This window comes from Notechis scutatus, chromosome 1 (assembly GCF_049901735.1).
Source record: "Notechis scutatus isolate UNSWTSFEM ecotype Mainland chromosome 1, rNotScu1.2, whole genome shotgun sequence".
In the NCBI taxonomy this organism is placed as follows: Eukaryota; Metazoa; Chordata; class Lepidosauria; order Squamata; family Elapidae; genus Notechis; species Notechis scutatus.
Window position 1 is genome coordinate 209,856,517 of NC_142009.1, and position 17,860 is coordinate 209,874,376.

At 43.2% G+C, this 17,860-nt stretch overlaps 1 protein-coding gene across 1 annotated transcript; it reads left to right on the forward strand.

The window, feature by feature from the left end:
* Positions 1-11,164: 11,164 nt before the first annotated feature.
* On the forward strand, positions 11,165-16,990 carry CXCR4 (C-X-C motif chemokine receptor 4). Its single transcript, XM_026665366.2, has 2 exons — positions 11,165-11,304; positions 15,274-16,990. Exons 1-2 carry the CDS (start codon positions 11,287-11,289, stop codon positions 16,336-16,338), a joined length of 1,083 nt encoding a protein of 360 aa, XP_026521151.1. The 5' UTR covers positions 11,165-11,286; the 3' UTR covers positions 16,339-16,990.
* Positions 16,991-17,860: the final 870 nt, after the last annotated feature.

Sequence of the window (17,860 nt, forward strand, 5' to 3'; positions counted from 1 at the left end):
GCTAGAGGTAAGCAGTTTCCCCCTCCCCAAATGTAAACACCACCCAAAGGGAGTAAACAAGCCATAGCTGCAGGGGACTTTGAAACATAGACATGTCCATTTTCAATCAGTCCATGTCACCAATTAGCTTACCATTTAGGGCACTTAAAACAGCATCACCCCATCTTACAGATGGAGGAACAGACAGGGAGGTTATTGCTCTGTTAGAGATGACAAGGAGAAAGAAGCAAAAAAAGAATGAGTGTTTTTGCTGCTAGACCATACAACACAATGGTGTGCCTTTTTAACACATTTTTTACCAAAAAAGCTTTGGGCTAGTTTACACAAGAAAACAGAACATGGAGACAGCAGAAAATAGAAACTCCATGGTCAGGTAAAAGGGAGGGCCACAGGGTGTAAAAAGGCTGGCGCGTGGTCAACCTACCAGGGACCGTTTAACGGAAAAAAATTTTGCAAGGACCGGGGGGAAAGGGGCGCCAGGTTATTTAACCGCAGTGCTTTGGGCTGAGTTTACCTGGACAAGCAAAATCAGATCACATGGAGACAGCAGGGAAATAGAGGAAATTCTTCCTGCAACTTGGTCAGGATGGAAAGAGGGGAGGCAGGGTTAATTACTCCACCAGGCTGCTGCTGAAGAAGAAGAAGAAGGCTGGTCTAGACCATTGTTTCTTAACCTTGACAACTTTAAGATGTGTGGACTTCAACTCCCAGAAATCCCCAGCCAGCATGAAAGTTGAAGTCCACACATCTCAATGTTGTCAAAGTTGAGAAACTCTGGTCTTGGCAAAGAAATCAGCTATCTTCTCCAACTTCCATCTCTCAGCAAGCATCTTCTCTAGTTGGAGGAGAGCAACATTGGAAGGAGCAAGGTCCCTCCACTGATTCACTTTCGACACCAGTTGCCTTTGGCCCTTTTGTTTCCTTTTGGTATGATACAAGAATAGTCAACTTATCACTGCAGGACCCTCCTGGCATTGTACTGTATAAGCTGCCCAAGGCCCCAGCTTCCTTTGAATTCCTCCTCTCCTTTCATGGTTTCCCTTCAAGATGCTGTTATGAGATGGAGCCCCTGAATATGTCTCTTTGCCTATTCTGTCCATTCGTCCTTTTTTTTTTTTTTTTGCCTGTGTCCTTCAAATTACGAGCCTACAGGCTGAAGATCCCCTGTGTTTAATATTCATTTTAAAGATAAACTTCTTTCAGGAACAGTAATAGTATAACAGATTTGGAAGGGACCTTGGAGGTCTTCTAGTCCAACCCCCTACTTAAGCAAGAGACTTTATATCATTTCAGACGAATGGCTGTCCATATCTTTTTAAAAACCTCCAGTGATGGAACAACCACAATTTTTAGAGGCAAGCTGATACACTGGTTAATTGTTCTCCCTGTCAAAACATTTCTCCTTTGTTCTAACTCCTAGGTAGTCAGTTAACTAACTAGCCTAACTCCTGCTGATTTCATAGATATCTACACATAATTTTCTTGGAAGAAATAGGGAAATGGTTTCCCCTTCCCTCTGGATTCATTTTAGGGATTGCATATAAGTAAATAATAATACTTGGCCCTCAACTCCCTTATTATCCTGTTACTGGCCTTGGTTTCTTCTTATTGTTCTTATTGTTCCTACAGTATTAGTAAGTGCAGATAGTCTTTGACTTATGACCAGTCACTTAGTGACCATTCAAAGTTATGACAGACTGCTTTGGCAGTACTTATGACCTGTTCCAAAGTTCCGATGACCCAGCCCCTTATGATCACATGACCACATGTTGGGCGCTCAAGCAACCAGCCCACATTTATGCAGCGCGTGTGCAGCATCCCACAGTCACATGACTGCCTTTCATGACGGCTTTCCTGAAAACAGACATTTACTTCTGCTCTCAGCTATTCTTAGCAAGTCTGGTAGGCAACAGAATGGATGAAATAAATGCAGACCAAACAGACGTTCCGGTAGTATCTTTACTCCGTGCTACAAATCCAGCAAGGCCAAAAAACAATGATCCATTCGAAGTCAGCGCTAAGGCATCTGTTTCCCCGGCGTTCCTATATACCTTAACCCCACCCCTTCAATTTCCCTTTCCCTGCCACCCCAATAACTACCATCTGGTAGTTAAAACCCGCTCCAGAAATCCGTGCTGCACGCCTAAGTGTCTGCAGCGCCTGTCAGCTGGGAATCAGAACCGGCCCAGCCAACCGGAGCCAACATGTATGTCCCACGTCTCTGGACACACACATACCCCTATGCCATCACGACGGCCACCTTCCCCGTGCTGTCGCGATCCGGCTGCGCCGTCTCTACCGCTCCCAGAACGCCACGGACACAAAAGGGTAGGAAGGCAGCTAGCAGTTCATCTCTCTGGCCCAGAGCTCGACAACCACACGTTGGGCGCTCAGCAACCAGCCCACATTTATGCAGCACGTTTGTGGCATCCCACAGTCACATGACTGCCTTTCATGATGGTTTTCCTGAAAGCAGACATTTACTTCTGCTTTTTGGCAACACCATCCCATAATGAACCATTGGTTCACTTAATGACTGCGGCATTAACTTAACAATTTCAGTGGTTACCTTATGATTGTAGCGTCTGCTTAATGATTGCCCAACCAAGGTATAAAATCTGGTTAGTCATGTGGGTGACCTGACATATGACCATCACAACTTACAACCATGATGGGGAGGATTCATTATGGTCATTAAGTGAAGACTACCTGTATTTCTTTTATACGGTTTCTTGTCTCTTCCCTTTGAAATACAGATTCTTAAAGCTGAAAGCCATCTTAAGAGGCCAAGGATGATACAGGACATCCAGGGAGGGAGAATACACACACAGAGAGAGGGGGGGAGAGAGGAAGAGGGAGAGAGAGAGAGAGAGAGAATGAATTAAACCCCTTGCCAAATTACACAGAACTCTTATTATGGTGGCTATATTGCTTATATTTAATAAAAGTATCTGTTCACTGAAAATTACTAAGGGAATATATTCACAGGGTGACATGCTAATAAAAAAGGCTTTACAGTGTTGACATTACAGTTGTCAATTCCTACTCCTGCGCTACAGTAATTTCCCAGTCACCAAATATGCTTTACCTATTGCATACCACGGGGATCTAAGTCACCTTGACGTATCTTTGTAACGCATCCTCAACCATGTTCAAGTGTCCAAAATATTCTTCCAGGCTCCAAGCTCCCTGATATAAAACATGTTGCTATTGCTACAGTTTCATTTCTTTTTTAAAAAAATGCAGTGGTTTGATTAGGCAATCTGCTTCTATCTCAGTAGTATGCATGTCCCTCTTTTCAAGTTCATGCATAAATTGTGCAGTTGCCTTTTATGGTGATATACTTACTAGGAAAGGACTTTAATTCAGTGTTTCACCTAAGTCAGATGTCAGCAATCCATGGCTCTGGAGCCACATGCAGCTCTTTGGGCCTCTGCTTTGGCTCTCTGTTAAGTGATCCCACCACTGGCTGGCCACACCCCTCACCTTCCCCTCCCAGTGACTCCTCACTTGGCCTGAGAAGGTAAAAAAAAATAGAAATGGGAAGGAGGGAGGGAGGGAGAGAGATCCATTCCCCACAGAAAACACCAGGGTAGGCATGGCGGGAGTTGTCATGTGACTGGGTGGGAGTGACATTGAGTTGGCCACGCCCACCTAGGTTTTGAAAACTCCTGGTGTTTTCTTTTCTGTGGGAAACGGGTCTAAATGACTCTTTGAGTACAGATACAGCTAATCAGAGTTGGAAGGGACCTTGTAGGTCATCTAGTCCAACCCCCACCCGACCACCAAGCGGAGCCCCCCCCCCCGGCGGGGGGGGGGGGGTTTTTTTTGTTTGGGGGGGGGGGGGCGGGCGGGGGGGGGGGGGGGGGGGGGGGGGGGGGGGGTTGGGGACCCTACACCATTTCTGACAAATGGCAGTCCAATCTCTTCTTGAAAGTCTCAAGTGATGGCGTTCCCACAACTTCCGAGGGCAAGGTGTTCCATTGGTTGATTGTTCTCACTGTCAGAAAGTTTCTCCTTGTTTCCAGGTTAAATCTCTCCTTGTTCAGTTTCCATCCATTATTCCTTGTCTGGCCTACAGGAGCTTTAGAAAATAGCTTGACCCCTTCCTCCCTGTGGCAGCCCTTCAAATATTGGAAGACTGCTATCATGTCTCCCCTGGTCCTTCTCATCACTAGACTAGCCAAGCCCAGTTCCTGCAACCGTTCGTTGTATGTTTTAGCTTCCAGTCCCCTAATCATCCTGGTTGCTCTTCTCTGTACTTTTTCTAGAGTCTCAACCTCTTTTTTATAATGTGATGACCAAAACTGGATGCAGTACTCTAGGTGTGGTCTTACTAAGGCTTTACAGAGTGGTATTAGTACTTCCCTTGATCTTGACTGTATCCCTCCGTTAATACAACTTAGGATTGCATTAGCTTTTTTGGCGGCTGCTGCACACTGCTGGCTCATATTTAGCTGGTTGTCCACTAAGACTCCAAGATCCCTCTCACAGTTACTGCTATTGAGCCTGGTTTCACCCAGTCTATATGTGTACTTTTGGTTTTTCTTGCCTAAGTGTAGGACTTTACTTTTCTCTATATTGAATTTCATTTTATTAGATATGGCCCAGTGTTGTAGTCTGTCAAGATCCATCTGGATCTTGAGCCTATCTTCTTGGGTATTAGCTATTCCTGCCAGCTTAGTATCATCTGCAAATTTGGTAAGTTCCCCTTCTATTCCCTCATCTAAGTCGTTAATGAAGATATTGAAGAGTACTGGGCCTAAGAAGGAACCTTGTGGCACCCCACTGCTTACTTCCCTCCATGTAGACTTAGACCCATTAAGGACTACTCGTTGAGTACGGTTTGCTAGCCAGTTGCGAATCCATCTAGTGTTGGTGCTATCTATTCCACTTTTTTCTAGCTTACTAAGAAGTAGGTTGTGGTCTACTTTGTCGAATGCCTTGCTGAAATCTAAATATATTATGTCCATAGTATTTTGCTGGTCTACTAATTTAGTCACTGTGTTGAAGAATGAAAAGATTGGATTGGCATGATCTGTTTTTAACAAACCCGTGCTGACTGCTAGTTATTACTTTACTTGTTTCTAGATGTTGGCAGATCCATTTTTTTATTATCTTTTCCAGTATCTTCCCGGGTATTGATGTTAGGCTGATTGGTCTATAGTTTCCTGGGTCTGTGTTTAAGGTTGCAGACCCCTGACTTAGGTGTCAGCCGGCCAGGCAGAAAATCATGGGCACAAAGATCACAGCCCGTAAAGACTATTATCTTTGTAAGCAGTTATGCATTAATATTCACATAAAAGGATCAGCTTTGATTTAAACAAGAAGCCTCACACGAAAATGCTTTTTCCTGCAGACAATCACCCTGCAAGAATCAATATTTTATGGAGGAAAGCATCACTCACATCATGGCAATTGGTTCGCCATTACAGCCCTTTGTAGCATCTCACAGTCATGTGATCACAATTTTTTGACTTTTAAAAAATCAGTTTCCAGCGTTTAAAATGTAAAATGCATTCGCTTAACAACCACTACTAAAAATGTCATAAAATCAGGTCTAGTCACAGGGTGACCCAATTAATAACCACAACCATTTACAATCATAATTTCGGGCTCAGTTACAGTCATAAATCAAGAACTACCTAGATTTTATAAAGGAGCTCAAGGCAGCAATCATAGCCTTCCTACTTTTTGCTCAATAATTACTGAGAGAATGACTGGCCCAAAGTATCCAATAAGCTGCCATAAAAGGTAGAGTTAAACCTGGGTGTCCTTGGTGCAGTCCAATTAACAATCATCATGAGGGCAGGAGAGTTACTAAGGGTGAGACGGGGGTAGAGTGGGTTCTGCCGATCAAGATGGTCGCCAAAACAATGGATCAAGGCCCTGCGCCTTTTTCACATGCATCCCAGTGCAAATTAAAAAGATACAGATCAGTCTATCTGGACCATCATGACAATCTACATCAGCTGGCCCCAACCTTTTGGGCACCAGGGACCAGTTCTGTGGGGAGAGGTTTTTCTGCGGGCCAGAAAGGGTGTGGTTTCATGTGCTTTCTGCACCCCATGGATGGGGCTCCGTGTCAGCTTTGGAAGCCATATTGAGATTCGAGGCTCCCACGCTGCCACAATTGAGCCTGAGAAAGTGGGAAGGAGGAATTCATTTGAGTATATCTAGTTAGACAAAATAAAATTATTTTGCTGGTTCAAGGTCACTGAGTGTGGCGCATAATGAAATAGGAATCTTACTTTAGGACGGACGGTGATTGGACCATGTGATGTGATGATGGCTAACGGGGGGATGGATTTGTAGTTTTGACTTTTGCAAGGAAGCCCGAAACTTTCAGATTCAGGATTCCACAGATGTGCCAGTTACTATCCAAATAAAGGAACCCTTGAGAGATGTCTGTCTCGGAATTATTGGTTGGAATAGAGGGTTGCTGGAACGCTGACATTTCGCTTGTTTGCACGGCCTGGTTTCTGGCATGCTGCGGATCGGTGCTGGTCCAAGGATCAGGGCTTAGGGACCCCTGATCTAGATCAATGTTTCCCAACCTTAGCCATTTTAAGATTTTGGACTTCGATTCCCAGCGTACCCCAGGCAGCATTGCTGGGAGTTGAAGTCCACACATCTTAAAATGGCTAAGGTTGGGACCACCAATGTGGACTCTTTCCTTCCCGCAATGATGCCCATATGTGAGGCTAAAAACCGTAATGATGACAGTTTATTTCAATACAGGTAGTCCTCGAATTACAACAGTTCATTCAGTGACCATTCAAAGTTACAATGGCACTGAAATAGTGACTTATGACCGTTTTTCACACTTACGACCATTACAGTAACCCTATGATCATATGATCAAAATTCAAATGCTTGGCAACTGGTTCACATTTATGACGGTTATGGAGTCCCAAGTTCATGTGATCAAGTTTTGAGACCTTCTGACAATCATAGTCAATGGGGAAGCCAGATTCATTTAAAAACCGGGTTACTGACTTAACAATTGCAATGATTCACTTCACAACTGTGGCAAGGAAAGTCGTAAAATCGGGGCAAAACTAAGTTAACAAATGTCTCACTTACCGACATAAATGTTGGGGGCTCAATTGTGGTGGTAAATCAAGGATTACCTGTACTGTATTTTTAACCTCTCTTTCTTCATTCACAGCCTACAGGAGTATGGATAACTATCCCTTTGATAGGATTTTCTCTTTATAGATATTGACAGTCAATTCTGTTGCCAGCATTAGTGTACCTGTAGCGTTTTATACTCCATAAAACGAATAAAATGATAGAGTGTAAATGAATTCCTCTGCTTTGAAAGTTCCTCGTAAAAGCCTAGCATCACATAACTAAGGGCATGTTTGTCTTTCTTAAGTTCAACAGCCAGTTACCTGTGTGAGCAATGCCATTAAAGTGTCATTTTGTTTGTCAGTGAGGGCCATCAGGTAAATTATTCAACAAGTATGCATTAATAACTCACCAGATAAATGAAGCAGTATTATTGGAAAGGCACTTAAAATTTCACACTAGAAATACTAAAAAAGTTGCACACATAGCTTTGCTGAAATATATTGCAAATAGACACTTCACATTTCTACAATACAGTAATAAGGCATTTAATGTAAAAGCTAAAATTGACAATTACTGCTTTCTCTGCTAACATGCATTTCCCCTTCCCCTTCTTTAAGAAGGAGCTTTTGCCGGAATAGCCACTTATTTTACTACTTTGGAAATCATTAACCAGATATTATTCTGCTCCTTCTCAAAAGGAGCCTTTCACATTATTTCCATACAATCGGGATAACAAAAGACACCACGGAGCTTAAAAAAGAATAAACACCCAAAGAGTGCCCACAATCAATATATGTATATACAAATCTCATTAATGGCTTACTGACTTTCAGAGAGTCTGGCACTCCAAAGGCCATAATCCACAAACTCCTAGGAAACTCAAGGCAAGGCTATGCTTAGAAAATGGAAGACACCAGGCCAAGAGCGCTGCATTAATCTAACTGACAATCAATACTTAGAAATCAAGGCAACAGGACCCAAACCATGCATGGAGCACCTGCTCCAGTCTCCAAGCACAGCTCCTCAGATTATCACAGGGATGGGAGCATGTGTGCTTTTGGTGAAAAGCTTTTTTTTTTTTTCCTCATAAAAAGAAATGCATAGAGTTTCATCAAAAGCACTGGGCTATGGCTCTAAGAAAACTGATTTCAGTCCTGAACTTACGAAGTCTTGGCTTCTATCTGAAGACTTTTTTCTCAAAGATTTCCGCCTGCAGGGTTTTTTTCATTTCAGGAACTGAAGCCCCTCTGACCTTATCTTATAGCTGGCTGAGCATTTACTGTTGAATCCCAGCTGCTCAATGAACCAGAAAATAAATGGATTAAAAGGGGGACACCACCTTGACTTTACGCCCGCCCTGCAAGGAAAAAACCTGAACAAATAAGGAGATAAGGAATTGCTTGTGGCCCTGCGGCCAGAGGGCAAATGGAAAGGGCAGGAAGTCTCAATATGTTCCATTGCTTGGTAACCAATGTTCAGTTTTTATTACCAATGATAAATAAGGTTTGGTTTAACTTGTCCCAAACTAAGATCCTCCACAAGCATTTGATGGCAACTCCCAGAGTTCCCAATTATGTGGGGTTCAAGGTTTATTGGAAGATAATAAACTGGGAAGTACCATTTTTAAGAGAGCCAGTTTGGTGTAATGCAGCAGTCCTCAATCTTTTTGGCACCAGGGATCCATTTTGTGGAAGACAATTTTTCCATGGACTGGGGGGGAGGCAGAGGGGAGGATGGTTTCGGTCACTAGCCGCCATTCACCTCCAGCTATGCAACCTGATTCCTAACAGGCCACTGACTGGTACTGGTCCATGGCTCAGGGATTGGAGGGCCCCTGGTGTACTGGTTGAGACATTAGGCTAGAAATTGGGAGGCCCTGAGTTCTAGTCCAGCCTTAGGCACAAAGCCAGTTCAGTGACCTTGAGCCACTCACCCACTCAGCTCTAGAAAGGAGGAAAGGGAAAAATAAACCATCTCAAAGCTAGGCACATACATACACGCCAGTGATAGGATTCAATTTTTTTTACTACCGGTTCTGTGGGTATGGCTTGGTGGGCGTGACAGGGGACAGGATACTGTAAAATCTCCAGTCGGAGGTGGTATTTGCTGGTTCTCCGAACTACTCAAAATTTCCACTACCGGTTCTCAGAACTGGTCAGAACCTGCTGAATACCACCTCTGATACACGCACACACAAGCACATGGTTGCTTTACAATAACTGATTTCAAATTCAGGTATTTCATCTAATTCATCTAACCCATTTTAAACAGAATTGCTTTCCATCCTGCCAAACCTCTAGAATTCTGCAAAATAATTTCTTTCCCACTGAAATTCAGTCTTGAAAGCACAGCACTGTATATAGCAACCACCACAGCCGGAAGAAAACATCAGAAATTGCAAAAAAAAAAGTATGGAGGCAATCAGAAACTTATGCAATACACAGTATATGGAAAATGTGCAGCAAACAAACACAGGAGATTCCCATTCTGCATGACTTTGCAGCTTTAAGCAACACAATTAGCTTAGGCAAGTGGTGGTGCCTAGCCTGCACTCCTTTACAGGACGAATACAGGGAGTGCTACATTAAAAATAATACGAAGAATTCTATATTGGTTGGGCCCAAAGGCAGAAATGCCCCACTAGACCACAATACAGAATATTTTCCCATAAAAATGGAGAACGATTGGGGACTTTTTTACCATGGTTGAGATTTGAAGTTAGTAAGTTTCTTCTGTAGTATTCCTCAGTTTGGAATTGCAGTTTTTGTTGTTCCAATTACAGAGCAATTACACACATGCTTATTATGCAGAAGTCTCACTGTTTATGATCTCGCCAATATGAAATCAGTGTATAGAGCAATCAATACTTTTCCAGGATCTGCCCCAATAACGTTGGCTGGAAATCAAGGGATTGTCCATTAGAGAAATCCAGCCGGTTAACAGAAAGGTAACTGGACTGGAGGCCTAGAGTCTAGATCAGGGACGGGTAAAACTATGGCCCTTCTACCGACTATGGCTGCGGACAATTGGCTGAGGAATTCTGGGAGTTGAAGTCCACATATCATAAAGGGGTCAGAATTGCCCACCCCTGATCCAGATAAAAAAAACTGCAAAAGAGTTCTTGCAACAGAAAGGTTCAAGAACAGGATTTGCTGCAACACAAACTAAAACTAACCCAGTGAGGGGGGGGGGTTTGCAACCATCTGCCAGGACAAGTAGAAACACAAACCTGCATACAGTATGCAGAAGCAGACAATGCAATTTGATAGCAAGGGTGAAGGGGGGGAAAAAAAACAGAGCAGGCAGTCATTGTCTTCAGAAACAGGAGCATTTGGGGCTGTCCGTTTTGAAAGTTAAGGAGCAGCGGTGTATGAAGGAATAAGCAGACTAAGCATGGCACCAGGAATATGGCTTCGTTTGTACAGTATGTACAAAGGAGGCGGGCACCAAAATTTGTCAGTGCTTAGGGTACCAGTGTGAACCTTAATCCGCCAGTGGTAAGGAGTAAAGTCGACGAGGTGGTTACCGGAGGAGCAAAAAGAGTTCAAAACTTGAGTTGAACTTGCAGCGTAATATTCCAGTCTGATTTAGGTTCCCTGTTTGCATCTCTGAGGAGAATTGCGTACCGTATTAAGAGCCACAGGCTAAGATTTGGGTTCTTACGAAACGGAGCCTGCTTAAGTCAAAGTTTTTTTGGACTTTTTTCCAGGCATTGTTCCTTTCCTTTTTCTTTCTTTCTTTTTTTTTTTTTTTTTTTTTTGGCTACTAGCTATTTATCCTAGTAGAGCACGTGGCCTCGGGACTCTCCACGAGATGCCTTAAGACGCACAATTGCATGACAGAAGAGAGCAGCCTCCATCCACTCCCCGCGCAAGGGAGCAAAACTAAGCGGGGATTGGAGATTCCTGTCGAAGGCACAGCTGCCGGCCACCAAACAGGTAGCTCGGCGCATGCTCGGGGTACTGGGTTGTGGGGTTTGATCCGTCAATCACCCCACCCCCCCACCCCCGCCGCCTGCGAAGCCCAGACTTGGGCGGAGCCGCCGGCAGTTTTGCGGGCCGGCTCTAAAGAGGTGGAGAGGCGGGGTGGGGGGCGCGTTTTATAAGGGACGCGGGTAGCTCCGGGACGAGAACTTTTTGGCTGTGGGTGGCGCCGAGGTTGTTGGCGAGGTGCAGAAAGCGGAGCCTGCTGCCGGGGAGCGCTCGAGGAATGGATACGAACGCGAATGTAAGGGAGGCACCAGATGTTTGCCTGGGGACCGATGGATGGATGGATGGAGCGCCTGGTTAGAGGTTCCTAAAGATCGAGACGCGATCTTGCAAAGCTCTTTGGGGAGAGCGGGACATGGAACCGCGCAACCGTGGAGTTTTTTTAAAATCTTTAGATTACAAGCTGTGTAGCGGCTCTCTTGTTTCCGATCAGATGAGAGTTCCCGGCTGGCTGTTTAGTAGATCTATCTAATCAGGGACCCCCGGAATAATAATAATAATAAATAATAATAATCCGCTTTTGCTCCAAGCGGAGTGAATCTTTGCAGTTGTGCCGACTCGCAGAGGTGCCGTTTTAAAAAGCGGACCGGGCGGGCCGTGGATCTCTGAATTGCACCTTGTAGTAAGCGCTCTCCTTAGAGGTCGTGCAAGCGGACGCCCTCTCCCCTTGCTTTGGAGTGCAGCGGGGGGGGGTGTTAGTGGTTTCTTGCCCCGAACCCCTTACCCAATGTTGCACTTTCAACTTTTGGAAGAAGAGCGGCTTGCAGGCTCGTCGCGGAGAAGAGCGCCTTTGAAAAGCAGCGCGCCCGGCTGCGTAAAAGTGCGTGGGGTTGGGCGGGGAGGGACGGTTTCTGGATTTCAGATGGAGAACAATGTTCTGGCGTTAATGGCATTAGGCTTGGATTTTGCTTTCGTTGATCTTTTTTTCTTTTTTTTTTCCCCCATCCCTGGATTTTATTTTATTTTATATCGCCGGGTTTGGAACACGTGAGAGAAACTTGACGGAATCTTTTGGCTGCCTTAAGAAAGCGCGATTGACTAATATCAAAAGAAAACCTTGAATGTGAGAGAAAAAAAAGGTTTTAAGACGTTAGGTCGTGCAGTTTTTGGACGTTTCCGAGCAGTCCTTGACTCATGCGGTTACTTGCTTTTGTCATTAAGTAGAGCTCAGAACGTGTTTTTAAAAAACGGAGGTTTTATGTGCAAGGAAAACTAGGTTGGATTTTTATTTTTATTATTTGTTTGCTCCTAGAGTCTAGAGTGAAAGAGAAAAAAGAAAGTTTGGTCTGTGACCAAAGTTTAAACAAACAAACAAACAAACAAAAAAGCTTGGGTCTATCAGCAAAGTATAAACCTATATAAGCAGCAAAGTTTGCAGGACATCTAACCCACCGAAATGTTTAAGTAGCATGGGTATTGGCATATTGTTTCACCAGCTTGAGAGGAGCATGAGAATCAAACAGCAAGGCTCTTTCCAGAAAGTGGAGATAAGCCCTGGTTTCAAGGGGACGGGACTTTTTGAGGACGCTTAGAAACCGCTGCATAGGGTTTCGTGCTCTTTTAATTTCTCCTTGAATGCGTGGGAATGCGGAGGCTGGTCCCGTTTCAAGCTCAGAAAAGTATCGCTTTTGTACCCTGGATGGGAGAATCCTCCATGGAGCCAGAAGGCGTCCTTTCAAAGCCTCCCAGCCTGAATAGACAGTCTCTGTTTTGAAAGTGTTGTCGAGCCCTTTTGTAGAAGCGCCTCACAGCAAAGAAAGGACAGTCTCTCTGCAAAGGCAAGAGAGAGGAGGAGGAGGGAGGACTGAAGGAGGTGGTGGCCAGGTGACCACTCCCTTAATTGCCTTTCAAACGGCTGGTGGTTTCCTGAGGTTGCACTTCTCTTTTTTCCCCCCTTGCTAAATTGAAACTTCTCCCTCCTTTTATGTTCTAGCAAAAGGATCTGAGAAAGAGCGGGAGAATTTGAATGGGCAAACTTGGGCTTTTTACAAAACTTTTGCCACACCCTGTTTTTGTTGGTTTGTCATTTTTAAATTTACGGAATCTGCTGATGGGCCACTCTTAAAAGCTGCTCAGAATCACCTGGAACTATAAAATGGGCGGCATATAAATTTAATAAATAAAATTTCACAGTTGTTTTGGTTGGGCATATCATTCAGGCTGACAAAGTTCCAATGAACTCTAAGGCTTGCTTACTTTCCCGCCATTTTTTAATGCTGGCACATTTGGATTTATTTATTTATTATGAATCAACCTCTTGCCTATGAGTCAACCTGGTCAAGACATTTGCTTCCAAGGAGGGGGGGGGTGGATATGGAAGAAGTGATTCTTTATTGTTCAGGCCCCCAGGTCTAAGAAAATATTTTCACTATCGGGCTCTTGATGTCTGATTCAACTGAAAATAATTCTAATAAGCAAGATCTTGTCAGGGTCTTCTTTAACAGGATTGTTGAAATGAAAGGATTAGATTTACAAGAATGTTAACATCTGCTTTATACTTTAGTACCAATTTATCCCCCAGGATACAAGTAGCCTTGTTTAGCAGCTGCCTCATTTCATGACCACTTGCAGATGTGACAGGGATTTTTAAAAAGTGCTTTATGATCAATCCTGTCATTTTACAGGCTTTGCAGGTCCATAAAGCAAAGGAAAGCTGAAGTAAGATAATCATAAGCATAGTGGGAAGCTAACTTAGCAACTACTTCGCTCGTCTCAATTAAGGTCACTAAAGGAGGACTAGCTGTATTGGGGTAGAGACTACTTCAGTTTCTTTCTAATGGGTTTCTTTTGAACTAATGAGAAGATAATTCTTTTCTCTGGTAATACAGGAGCTTGCAGGTTGGCTGTTTACAAAACTGCCTCCTGAATCCTTACTAGTTTGCAACCATTGTAGTCATGATCTTCCATTGTTTATTTTGATTCTTCTTCAGAAGATTACAATAAATATCCCATCTATCATCTCTTCTTAGTTGAAGCATGTTTTGGTCTGGGCATGAATCACCCAATACTACTTCATCTCTATGTAGGATTGTCCATGCACAAAGCATTTCGTTTGTCTGTTTGTTTATTATTTGTTTATTAGATTTTTATCCCACCTATACAGGTCGTCCTCAACTTACAACACTTCGTTTAGTGACTGTTTGAAGTTACAGGGGCACTGAAAAAAGTGACCATTTTTCACACACAACTGTTGCAGCATCCCCATGATCAAAATTCAGACCCTTGGCAACTGACTCATATTTATGACCGTTGCAGTCATTCTGGGGACAAGTCATCCCTTTTTGGTAACCTGACAAGCAAAGTCAGTGGGGGAAGCCAGATTCACTTAACAATTGTGTTACCAACATAACAACTGCAGTGATTCACTTTAACAACTCTGGCGAGAAAGGTCATAAAATGGGGGGGGAAACTCACTTAACAAATGTCTCGCTTTAGCAACAGAAATTTTGGACTCCGTTGTGGTCGTAAGTCGAGGACTACCTGTATTACTTTATGAATAACTCAAGGTGGCAAACATACCTAATATCCCCTCCTCCTATTTTCCCCACAACAACAACCTGCACGTTTTACAGAATGATTTTCAAAGCTGAAACCACATCTAGAAGCATCCATTGTATAGGGTGTTTTTTTTTTAAATGAATTCCTCCGAAGATCCATTTTCTCATCCTCAAGTTTGAATAGAAAAATGTGGTGCATCCAGGGCTAGGCATTCAGATAATTCCTTGAAGCAATCGTGGGAAAGCAGTGATCGACCTGGTGCACCGATGTATCTGTTGTTGCCTTTCACTGAATGTGGTTTGTGTGTGTTTTCTTATGTTTGAAAAAGTCCTTCAGAGAGTTGAGATGTGCCTGTTGGAATGAATGTGTTGAAAATGTGACATTTCATCTCTTTGCTTCTGCATCTGGTAATTGCCAGCCATTATAACAGCAAGCTAAATTGTTGCATTAGAAAAGGGGTCTTCACGCTTGGCAAATTTAAGACTTGTGGACCTCAACTTCCAGAATTCCCCAGCCAGTATGGCTATGCTGGTTGGGAAATTCTGGGAGCTGAAGCCCCCACATGTCTTAAAGTTGCCAACAAATACTTTTAAAGTTGACTACTGAAGCATGATTCAGTGCTGATTCTTTGCTTGCTGCTGAATGGGTCTTTTAAGGTTTGCCTGCCTTTGTTTTGCACCTAATATTTTTCCCCTTTTGTCATTTACAGATGTTTTCTTCTGGATATTTTACATTTACGTTCGATAATAATACTGATGAGCTAGGCTCTGGAGAAGAAGATAACTTCACGGGGCTATGCTTTGAAGAGGAAAACGAAGATTTCAACCGTATCTTCTTACCCACCATCTTCTGCATCATTTTTTTGACAGGAATTGTTGGCAATGGCTTGGTGATTTTTGTCATGGGTTTCCAGAAGAAGCTGAAGAGCATAACTGACAAGTATAGGGTCCATCTCTCGGTGGCCGATCTCCTCTTTGTCATCAGCTTGCCCTTCTGGTCTGTGGATGCTGTGATAAGCTGGTACTTTGGGGAAGTCTTGTGTAAAATTGTTCACATCGTTTACACTGTCAATTTGTACAGCAGTGTCCTGATCCTGGCCTTCATCAGCTTAGATCGGTACTTGGCGATTGTACATGCTACCAACAGTCAGAGAGCTCGGAAATTGTTGGCTAAAAGGATTGTCTACTTCGGTGTTTGGCTGCCAGCTTTGGTGCTGACTATACCCGACATAATGTTTGCCCGTGTTACTGAGATTGGTGGAAAATACATGTGCCAGCGATTTTACACTAACCTGAGCTGGCAGATCCCCTTCCAATTCCAACAAATTTTGGTAGGCCTCGTCTTGCCTGGCCTTATCATACTGACTTGTTACTGCATTATAATTTCCAAGCTGTCAAAATCAAAGGGTCACCAGAAACGTAAAGCTTTGAAGACAACCGTCATCCTGATTGTGGCCTTCTTTGCCTGCTGGCTGCCATACTATATTGTTCTCACCATAGACACTTTCATCCTCCTCCGGTACATCAAGAGAGGCTGCAGCTTTGAACTACTGGTACGTAAGTGGATCACCATTACCGAAAGCCTGGCGTTCTTCCACTGTTGTCTGAATCCCATCCTATATGCTTTTCTGGGTGCCAAATTCAAGACATCGGCTCAAAATGCACTCACCTCCGTCAGCAGGGGATCAAGCCTTAAGATCCTGTCCAAAGGCAAGCGTGCGGGACATTCTTCTGTTTCAACAGAATCTGAGTCTTCCAGCTTCCATTCCAGCTAACATAATTTCCTGTTTTCTTTAATGCCTGTAATGAGGTGGGACTTAACAAACATACAGGCTCATTTGTACATACTGTGTAGTCACAAGATTTTGGAGGGGGGAAATAACCCTCCAAGATAATATACAAGTTTATTCCCAATTGGAATATTTTGTTTGCTATTAGTTTTCTGTGGAAATTCATGGACTTATTTATAAAAAAAAATATTAAAACCTTTTACATGTTGATGAGAGTGTCTGTCTGGGCAGGGCCTAAAAACTTTGGTGGCAAAGTTGTATTGCTTGTGTGCCTAGTTGTACAGATAATGACTTTAAACACTTATAGGTAATAGCGTTGTTGATGTGCACAAGCTGTCTGTACATAAAAGAATACTTCCAATATATTTGTTGACTGTATAATCATCATGGATATTTAGGATTTCTTTGCCCAGTTTGTGGGAAATGTTTTGTTTTATACTACTTCAGTGGTAGGCAGTGGATCATGTAATCCTCATCTTTCCAGAGGAAATGTCAAAATACATGGATTTGAATGCGGCTGGATTGCATCCCAGTGGCACTTAACAACCAAAGTACCTTCAGGCAGGTGCCTTTTGGTAATAAAGTAATTTTGCTGATCGCTGCCATTATAAAATTGTCAATAAAAATGTGAAGAAAATTCTGAATGTTACCGGTGTGAGTTTTATGCCCTTGTCGTTTGCCTACTTTTGATTCTACTTTTCTCTGTTTTTAAATTTATAGAGAAGAATGGATAGGTTATTATACAATCCAGATAGAGGATTCTTTGATCTGTAGTCCACACCATGTTTCCATATACCAAACCAAGATTTTGGTAAACCTTGTGCAAATTGCTGTATTTTCCTTCACATAGATAGGATTTATCTGCAAAACTACTTCCCCAATGAATGTCCAGCCCTAGAAAGAATCCAACATAACAACCATCCATGCCCTTATCTTGAGTAAGAGGGCAGAGCTAAAACAATGTGGTTTGCCTTGTCAGAATATATTTCAAGCCTTTTGATAAAATAGATGGCTCAGTACAATGACATGTTTCTGTCTTTGAAGTGGATTACGACCCTTGCTCTTTTTGAAGTTCACCTTTTTTTACATGTGCACCTTGACCAATGGAAGAGCTTTTGTTACAAACAAAACGTGTATGCATGCATATATGTCTTATGTAGGTGTTCCCTAGGGTGATGGGGAACCTTGCACGCACTTGAAATAGGAAGCACCAGCACCATCGCATCCCTTGCCTTATTCTTCTTGGCTGTACATTGTTTGCCCCCACCCACCCTCACACACAAACACATAACCTTGTCCCCTTAATTTAAATTTATTCAGGTAGTCCTTCTGCATCAGGGCCTGAAATGTTTCTGCAGCCAGGAAGGATATCACTTAAGTAATTAATGCATTGCACGTCATTAGAACTGGAACCTAACATCTTGAACCTAACAACTGGAACCCTTGATAGTAGTCTCCCTTTTATTCCACTTCTGAAAGAAAGGAATATCTGTAATAAGCTTTAGTT